Source organism: Astatotilapia calliptera, chromosome 4 (genome assembly GCF_964374335.1).
Source record: "Astatotilapia calliptera chromosome 4, fAstCal68.1, whole genome shotgun sequence".
Classification (NCBI taxonomy): domain Eukaryota; kingdom Metazoa; phylum Chordata; class Actinopteri; order Cichliformes; family Cichlidae; genus Astatotilapia; species Astatotilapia calliptera.
This window is the reverse complement of record NC_137425.1, coordinates 28952830-28963039: the sequence shown is the minus strand read 5'-3', so window position 1 is coordinate 28963039 and position 10210 is coordinate 28952830. Positions and strand designations below refer to the sequence as shown.

The window sequence follows — 10210 nt, the reverse complement described above, 5'->3', positions numbered from 1 at the left end:
TACAGTTATTTTATTTTCAACTTTAATTTATATATTTTATCTTACTCTTTCCCAGTTAAATTTACCCTTCATTCTAATTTGTGTTGTACAGTTATTTCATTTTTAACCTTAATTTATATTTTATTCCTTCCTAGTTAAATTTACCCTTTTTAATTTTTCATATTTATTTCCTATCTTATTCATAGCCTTTTCCTTTTTGTTTTCTTTAGGTCACGAGCAGTTGTCCAAGCATTTCACTACATATCGTACTGTGTATGACTGTGTACGTGACAAATAAAATTTGAATTTGAAATGTTTTCATGAATGGTCGAAATGAATTATGATGAATTGTGAATTATTATTATTTCTATCCTTTAATCAGTGAGGTAATAAAGGAACAGTGAACCTAATTTCCTTAGCTTTTGAGAATTGAAACATCTCACATTTCCGACTGGGAACTCGGAAATTACGAATTCCGACTTCATCCGGAACGCATCATGGCCTCTACAGAGATACTTCCGGGTCACGTGTCAAAGAAGTTTCCTAAGCAAAATGGACGAATAGAACGCACCCTGACTTACTCAAGCGATCTGGACTTTCCAAAAAATAATATATATTTATAGGATTGAATGTGCTTTAAAACATCGCTCCACGTAGATTCGACATTCCCGGCAATATTGTCCAGTAAAATAATAAAGTTTCCTTTGGTCCCACCTTCTTAAAAGTAACGGCCAGTCACAGCATTAGTGGTTCAACAAAGCTCTATCTGATAGGCTAGCTAGCCTGACAAGCTGGGTCAGTTATGAATGAAGAGTGGATGTTTCTGACCAATGAGCGTTTAGGACGTAGACGCTAAGCTTATAAATGACAAGGTGACGGTTTAACGCGTCCTGCCTTTTTTGACTGCAGCTGTGCACAAGACCAACTAATTCAGGAGTCCCTGAAATCCGTATCTAACCGGTAATATTTGCCTGTATTACTTCATACACTTCGTCTCTACTCAGTTAAGGCGTTTTATTATTTTTGTTTTCTGGCATTTAAATGGCGTAGTATATCTTATGTTCGTATGTCTAATTGTTAGTGGTAGCATTGGATTGCTAGCATGCTAGGACGTTTATTGAATGATGTGGTTCTGATGAATGACAGAATTGTATTTTTAGCTGCATTCATATACGTGAACTTAGGCTAGTATTAAGATGAAGAGTCAATTTTGCTGTGGTTGTTGCTTCGCCACTCAAGCAACGGGTCCTATGCCGGGTTTATCGCGGACAAGCTACCATGACAGGAAGCTAAACGTAAAGTGTCTGACAGTCTGGGCCTGCCGAGCTTTGAATCAGTACGCGCATGCAAGGACGCCGCTGTGGACACGAGTGGTGTCACATAACCTTTTGTCACTGCATCTTAGCCTGGCTTGAAATGGTTTAGTGTCGTGCGCCGTGCTTGTCGTCTTGGCCTTATGTGCCTGCTTGCTGTCCACTTTTGACCTTCAGGGCTGTGTGCTAAGTAGCTTAGCTCCGGTGCTGCTCTAGGACAATAATTCAACCCCCCTGAGACCCCTGTCTAAGCAGGGGACTTAAAGGATTGAAACTAAGTTGTTGGTTTTTTTTCCTCAGTAAACTGGCCTTTAAAAATAAAAAATTACGGCTCTGTTCACAGTAAGTAGAAATGTCCTGAATTGTCTCAAAGCCATTCGTTGTGCAACGTAAGTGGACATCTATTAGTTTGTTTAGAGTTGACCCTGATAGTAAGCATTCAAATTGGATTAGATGAGGTGCATCAGGCAACAGCAAGCCCATCAGTTTTTGCTATCATACCCGTCCTGTATTTGAAATGGCTCTTCCTTTATTAAATTTAAAAAAACAACTTACAAGATCAATTTTGCACATGGAAACTATCCACAGTATGTCTTTCAAGATGTGCAAGTAAAAGGGTGCAGAACTGGGATCTATACCTTGTCAGTTCTTGGGGTTTTTATTCTTTGAAACAAATATGAACATTGTTAAATCCCATCTTTCCCCAAAAAAATGTTTATCCACTTTCCCACATCACCATGACTGTTGTATATCCAAATTAATTGTGGCTTGCCTAAATGCATACCTGCCAAGTTTTTGAAGGTCACTTCTGCCTTCTCTAACTGAAGATACTGTGTCACCTTGGACTGAATCCTTCTCACTATCTAGAAATGAATGTGTCGGAACACTAACTTTAAAATTTTTCTCTCTAGATTCCAGCCATGTATCTCTGCACCAAGTTTGTCACTTCTCCTGCTGTGGTATGTTACCTGATAACGTGATAGTTAAATCATCATGTTCTTCATTAATTCATGTTTTAATTGTTTGGGGTGAAACATAAACCGTTCAAGTTTCAATTGGTTTTATTTTCATGCAAAGACTTATCAGTTACTTGGAATATTTTACCACAGGGATGTGAAAGTAGTGTTAACATAATATGATCAAATCATGCAGCTTGAACAGTGGCATTGCCAGCTAAAAACCTTTAACGGCATCTTGATGTACAGTGCAAAACTCACTGTGCCAACTGGGTTGGGCGATTTGCTTCATAGTCCAGTCATGCTGTTGCGTGTTGATGTTCACGCCAAAATATAACACTTGTGCTGTTTCGAAAATGCTGTGAAGAGCTTTAAATTAAACACAAATATATTCATTATCACTTAACCCGGTGCTTGGTTCTTCTCTTGGTTGCTCAGATTGTTTACTTGTAATGTTTTGGTCTGCTTACAGCTGCGTGGGGGTTCCAGAGTCCTGACACGGCCAGTCACAGTTTCTCTCTTCAACAGACCTGAAGGCACAGTGGAGCAACAGGTCAATACTTTAACTGAATCACTGCACTGTTCACTTGCAACATGTAAAATCAGTACTGTGATGTGCTTATGGGATGAGTGACATGACTCAAAACTAATTTAATAGTTTTACACTGAGTGGTGGTTTCCAAAAGTAATTTCAAGGATCTTGTTTATCTTGTTTAGATGCAATCAGTTTGTTAGTTAAAGGCTGCAAATGTTTCAAATTGTTAATGTAATACTCATAAACATGCATTTTCTTTTGCCTTCACCCAGGCCCTGTTGCCAGTCAGCCAATCTGCAGTCCTGACCCGCTCCTTCCGGACCAGCACCATTTCCTGTGATATTGACACTGCTGCCAAGTTCATTGGTGCTGGTGCTGCCACAGTTGGTGTGGCTGGTTCTGGAGCTGGAATCGGAACAGTGTTTGGCAGCCTTATCATTGGCTATGCCAGGTAATGTTTTTATGCATCAGCTTGAAGGGTTGCATAGTTGTTTTGGGGGGGGAGGGGAGACTACCAGTAGTGTCTGTTTTAAAACTTCACTAATTTGAAGACTTGAAAGCTGGTCAAGCTGTCATCAGTTCCTTATTTGCATCGACAGACATTGGAAGAGTCATTTTAAGCATCTGACTAACGCTCTGTCTTTACATCTCTAGCAACATATGAATGCTTCATTTCTCTCACTAAAATGAGCAGCAACACATACTATTAATGGCTGATTGCTTCAAGCCATTGAATAAAACTAATAATGGACAGAATATGCTGGCTTGCTAAATTCTCTTTAAAACCCTTGTGTTGTCCTTGGGTCATTTTTGTCCTCTAAAGAAATCTTTTGCTATCAAAAATGTGTTTTTATTAATCAAATGGTCTGAAAATAGAAGATATTCAATACTATGCTATGCATGATTGGAATAAATTTTAAGTAGTTTGATTTATTTATGGGGTTTTTATTGGATTTTATAACACCTGTGGTCCTCGTGGACAAAATGATCAGAAGTACAAAGTGTTGCAAGGAGCTGTATTTTCACACCATACTGCTTTCAAACCTCTTTGATCTTGGATTACTGATGTGTGGGGTCAAGCACTGGTCACAACAACAGGCAGCACAATGAGGAGGCAGATGCTCTATATTCAATGAAATTTTATTTATACTGCGCCAAATCATAACAGTCGCATCAAGGTGCTTCGTATTGTAAGGTAGACCTTACAATAATACATACACAAAGTATGCTCACAAGCCTCCATTGCACTGAAGATTTGCATACTTTGCACAACATGGTAAAATAAGAGTATGCTCATCAAAGCAATGACCAGTAAGACAAAAGCATATATTGTCCTCTAGTATAATGAGGAGGGAGAATCACTGTTCAGGAAGATCCAGGGTTAGAAAATAAAGAAAATATTGTCCATTTTTAGAGCACATGCTACCCTTGCTCTGAAAAAGCACATCACCCACCTGCAGAAGTGGATGAAGAATCTGAACTATGTTCAAGTAGGTTCTCAGGCATCCAGGACATGGTAGTCTGAGGAGCTTGGAAAGAAAGTGACTGGGCTTAGCAGAATTAGCAGAGGACCTGCTCTATAGCCAACTCGATGACAAAGGAGGGACAATGAGAGAGGAAGGAAAAATGGATCAAATGCAGCTGTGGGCATATGTGGGTATGTTGATTCTTACGGCCGTGCATCCAGTAGAGTCGCTACGGCCAGTTTATGACATCCTGAGTCTGGTAGAGAAGTTTTCATACTAACACAATATTAATCATAGAAGCACAAAAAGGTTATATTTCTTGATAAAGACACAATAGATGATCGTTCATGACACAAACGTGCTCCCATTTGAGGTGTATGCAACAAGTGGGTGTTTCTCCTGCTGTGATGTGAGATCCTGGTACTGATGTGACTGTATGAGCACCAAGTCCCCTTCAGAGGACTCTGTCCATTCCAACAGAACATCCCAAGTAAACCAGGGAACTATGAGATAAAACCATGGGCAGTATATGATGCCAGGTCCAGCTGTACATGGAACATGCTAGTGCACAATGGCAAACAGTCTGTCCTGTAGCCAGGACACATGAGTTGTCCCTAACATTGCAGGCCTGCAACTGCAGAAAAGAATGCTGTCCATGATGGAACCAGTGCAGAGGAATAAACATGAGTTTCCTCCTGCACTTGTGTCAAATATGGACACGCCTTTGTCCTCATGAAAGTTTGCCTTCACTCAGACCCATGCCGTGGTGTCCTACCATGCCAAAATATAGAAAACTGTCAGGTAATGAGTTGGAATAAAGTTGAATAAAACCTTGAAACACAGAGATGGATGCTATTTTATACTTGTTGCTTTATAAACGGTCAAAGCAAACGGGGTCATTTTTGAGCCCAGAGGACAAAAGATGTGATTATTTGCTGCCAGTAAAAAACTTGAAGTAGTTTAAAAACAGCTTTCTAAATTAACTTTGACATAAACTCGTCTGTGATAATCTGTTAAAGCAACAGACTCTGGTTGTGAAACAATAATCACAATAACTGATGATTTAATTTATTTTTTTAACCGAAAACAAAGAAAAAATTCATTTTTATGATGTTTTTATCAGACTTAAATTTGAAATGGAATAAAAGAAATTGTATCAAAATGTTTGAATTAAGTGGGGCGATCGTGGCTCAAGAGTTGGGAGTTCGCCTTGTAATCGGAAGGTTGCCGGTTTGAGCCCCGGCTTGGACAGTCTCGGTCGTTGTGTCCTTGGGCAAGACACTTCACCCGTTGCCTACTGGTGGTGGTCAGAGGGCCCGGTGGCGCCAGTGTCCGGCAGCCTCGCCTCTGTCAGTGTGCCCCAGGGTGGCTGTGGCTACAATGTAGCTTGCCATCACCAGTGTGTGAATGTGTGCGTGAATGGGTGGATGACTGGATATGTAAAGCGCTTTGGGGTCCTTAGGGACTAGTAAAGCGCTATATAAATACAGGCCATTTACCATTTACCATTTTTAATTAAGTGGGGGAAAAATCCACTTCATATTAATTAAGTATCAATCAAACCAGATGGGGACATTTTTGACCCCTGAGGACCACAGGTGTGATTATGTGCTGCCATTTAAAAAAAAAAAAAAATTTAAATGGTTCAAAAAAAACTTTCTCACTAAAGTTCAACATACAGCACTCTGTAGTTAGTCAAAATTATCTAAACAATTAAATATTTTATTTTGTTTATTTCCACTCGAAAACATTGTGTTTTCTGGTGGGCACCAGACCTTTATGTAAACAAGGTCTGGTGGCCCTAAAATGTATAATGTAGGGTAAATTTTGTGTTAATGTGTTGGTCTTAAGTAAAACTATGGTGTAACACTGAATTGATTGACAATTTATACTTTAAAAAAAACACTCAAATGAAGTGGGGACATTTTTGACCCCTGAGGACCACAGGTGTATGGAAATCGGGAGGACATTATGAGGGTTAAATCAGTCTGGAAATTGAACTTTTGAAATCCCATCCAAGAAAATGTGCCTGAGAGCTGCTTCTTGATCTCAGAACAAACTGAAAATCAGGTTGTAGTATAAATAGTTGCATGATGGAAGAAAAAACAAAACAAAAAAACCCCCATAAATCTGTGGGCTTATGTGGAAAGTGGGTTCTTGAAGCACTTTGTACTAAAATGTTAGTTGGTGCATTATCACTCTGCTGGTGACAGAATCAGGGAGTTTTTGTCTTGTAGGTAAGGCTGTGTATACATTTCCACCAGGATTAACTACATTACTGCAGTCGTTAACATTAAATGCAGGAAGAAAAGCTAAAAGTGGCATACTAACACGATCCCCAACTAGACTTTGAGATGTGTCAATGTGAAATTAATGGTCCATTTTATTACTAACAGTAAAACCCCTGAAAATTCCATAAATAACTATAAGCTCTTAGACCAAAATCTGTCAGAAATGTTGCAAAGAGTGTAACTGGTACATTTCTTGTTGTAGATGGTGAAACTTTGTGCTAAAATTGGTACTACAGGTCTGTTGTTCGAGGGGGTGTAAAAAAAAAAAAAAAGTGACCCTGCAAGATGACCTACATGTATTTAGTTGTAATGGAACAGAATCTGAATGTATCCTTGTACCTGTCTGCTCTCCTTCACAGGAACCCTTCCCTGAAGCAGCAGCTCTTCTCCTACGCCATCCTAGGCTTTGCTCTATCTGAGGCTATGGGCCTCTTCTGTCTGATGGTGGCATTCCTAATTCTGTTTGCCATGTAAACCTGGAAATGCACCCAATACCTCCTTCACTTCAACCCCTTGTTCTCCACTTCCTTGCTTTGTCACTACCTTCCTTCCAAAGGGAAGAGGGCTTTCTCAGAACCAGAACTCTGAACAAGCTCCCAGGCCATTCCAATCAACAGAAAATATTAAAGGAAAATATTTACAACTGAGGTTGAGCCTAAAGTCTAACATTTTTATGTTCCTACAGTTATTTGTTTTTGATATAAGGCTTCATTTGGTGGGGGGGGGGGGGGGACACTGTCCTTCAAAAATAAATGGGTTTAATCTAATATTGCTAAGTGTCAGCTCTTTATAGGATGAATGATGCTCTGTCATGCAGGATTTGTTTGCATTTCATGTCTTTCATCAGCAGCACACAACTTTCAAAGAGCTGTCTGCAGTACATGGGTCAAAGTGTTTAATTTCATACAACTTTATTAGGCTCTTGACACATTATGACCATATAGGGAAGAAAATGTCAAATATGTTTTAAAATGAAACAACATATAAAATAAAAATGGAAATCACTGACTTAACAGGAGTCCATACAGCCATGATGCAGCCCATTAGAGCAACGCTAGATTGAAAATGACATGGATGCTTAAACAGTTGTCAAATCATGTCACATCCTCTGACCTTACTGAGTGGAGGTTCTGGTTTACATCTGCCAATTCCCAGTGCCTTTCCCTTCTCAACATCTCTTCATTATGGTATGAAAGAAGGCACATGGTTTAAGTTGGAACCAACTTTGTACGATCAACTTCTTAATTATAAACCCCTCATGGTAAGATTCCCTCAGCAACCCTTAAATGTATCAAATTTTAAGATTTAATGCAAGTTTTCTTGAACTTTAAGCACAGTCAGCTCTATCGTGATTTGAACCACTGTAGCTATTTGCATCAGTGATTCAAAAGGAGTTTGTTATACAACAGTGTCATTACATTTCATCCATCTCAGTCCTTAAAGTCTGACTACCAAATGTGAGTGACCCTATCAGATAAAATTATGCCAACCTGGAAAGTTGAGTAAATAGTTACTAAATGAGTAAAATTAAAATAAAATGCATAATCTCAGAATTTTATGTCCTCAATCACATAGTAAAATAAAAGGTGATTATTTTACTTGTCTATGGCAGCTTTATTTCATTAGCTCATGGTGTTTAAAAGAAGTGAGCCAACCCAAAAAATTCTGAGTCGTTCAACTATTAAATGAATGTACTAGCAATAACCTGCCCTGTGGACAGAAATAACTGAAAAGGCAAGGCAGTCCTTTACCTCAAGGGAATGAACAGCAACACTTGCCATTTCCATCGACTATTTGTGGACTTGTATGTCAATCGTACTCGCACTATATTGTCAAAAATATTCACTCACCGATCCAAATCATTGAACTCGGGCGTATAAAGTCAAGCATGCGGGCTGCTACAAACATTTGTCAAAGAATGGGTTGCTACCACAAGTAGAGTTGATTCCACCATGGTACCGTGATAGGACACCTCTGGTGCCACAATTAGGTGTGATATTTCTTTGTTACTAATTATTCTGGAGTTAACCGCTGGTTGCATTGTAACAAAGTGGAAGCCATTGAGAACAACAGGAACTCTGCTGTTTTTGTGTGGCCTACCACTTTGTGGCAGAGTCAGTGGAAGCTTAGGCATCTAGTGTGCAGAGGTCACCAACTTTCTGTAGAATCAATAGCTGCAGATCTCCAAACTTAATTTGGCCTTCAGATGGATCAAGAACCGTGCATGGGGAGCTTCATGAAATGGCAGCTGCACCCAAGCCTTACATCACCAAGAGCAAAGCATTGGATACACAACCACTGAATCTTTGTTGTTGTTTGCACAACAATGGAATTGGATCATATTGAGTTTTCTGCAATAATAACTCCTTCCATCAAAATAACAGAGCAATTACACTGCTATTGCATATTTGCCTAAAGCTAGTCTCAGAGCAGCAACGTTATAGTTCGATTGAGCACTTAGTGCCATTACTGCCCTAGAGGAGAAAGTTGTTAGTCCCTGCCTCCTGTTTTGCTCCTGCCAGAGGGCAAGAGCTCCGACGGAGTAGCCTGGATGAGTTGGGTCCTTGATGTTTTTTGCCTTGTCAGACACTGAGAGGTTCTTGCAAGGTCGGGATGGGGTGGCCGGTACTTCCTTAGGCAATGGTGGTAACCTTTTTGAAGTGCCTTCTTTTCTGTGCTGTAGTGCAACTGCTGTACCACACACATACAAAAGGTGAGTATGCTTTCAATGTAGTAGCAGTAGAAGGCCAGTAGCAGCACCAGGGTAAATCTTATTACGTTACGGACACGGCTGTGCCTTTATCACCTTTGTAATGTAATCAGATCAGTCAGGAAGACGGGTGCCTGTAAAACATGCAGATTTTAAAAAAATAAATGCAAATCTAAAATCAACACAAACACTCATATTTCTTAAAGTTTTGCAATTAAAAAACTGCAGGTATACAAGTCTAAGGGGACTGTGATTACACAAATATTTGTGTGGTATCTACAGTGCAGATATGTGTTTTTAAAGTATTACAGTAGTACTAGAAGACTATTCTTCAAGACAAGAGTGCCTGTGCTGTGACAATGTCTCAATAGCACTAAATTGTTCAATCAATTGCGCAAAAGATTTCCACAAGTGGTGCCCTCTATTGAAGAGTCACCACTGGAGGAATCCTCACAAGTTACCTGCTGATGAAAAGTGGCTGTATGGTTGTCCCATTCTTCCTCAAATCTATACTAACTCCTTAGTCTTGAAGATGTCAAATAGACAACTGCTCCAGCTCATCCCTATAAGGGGATTCACCCCGGCCAAACATGAGTCTAACCACTGTGGTGTCAATCACAAACTTCATGAAGTCTGTGAGGGAGGATGGTATTGAAAGCTGAGCTATCATCCATGAGGAGCATTCTGCAGGCTGTCTTGGTTTTGTGCCAGATATGATGAGGACAGCTTCAGGATATGTACTCTGTTGTTTGGTGATGGTGTTATAAAGATGGCCAATGGCTGCACTAGGACTGGCATCTGGTGGTATATTTACAGCAGTAGGAAGTATGACAGTAAACTCCTGTGGCAGATTTATGGGTCTATATTTGATAAACACACTCAAATCATCTGAGCAGTGCCTACTTATCACAATTACACTGGTGCATCATCTGTTTATATATATATATGCATATCCCACCT

At 39.7% G+C, this 10210-nt stretch overlaps 1 protein-coding gene across 1 annotated transcript; it reads left to right on the top strand.

The window, feature by feature from the left end:
• The first annotated feature begins 517 nt into the window (after positions 1-517).
• On the top strand, positions 518-7307 carry atp5mc1 (ATP synthase membrane subunit c locus 1). Its single transcript, XM_080301025.1, has 5 exons — positions 518-939; positions 2204-2251; positions 2721-2801; positions 3056-3234; positions 6900-7307. The coding sequence occupies exons 2-5, from the start codon at positions 2213-2215 to the stop codon at positions 7012-7014; spliced, it is 414 nt and encodes a 137-aa protein (XP_080157151.1). The 5' UTR covers positions 518-939; positions 2204-2212; the 3' UTR covers positions 7015-7307.
• The last annotated feature ends 2903 nt before the right edge of the window (positions 7308-10210 follow it).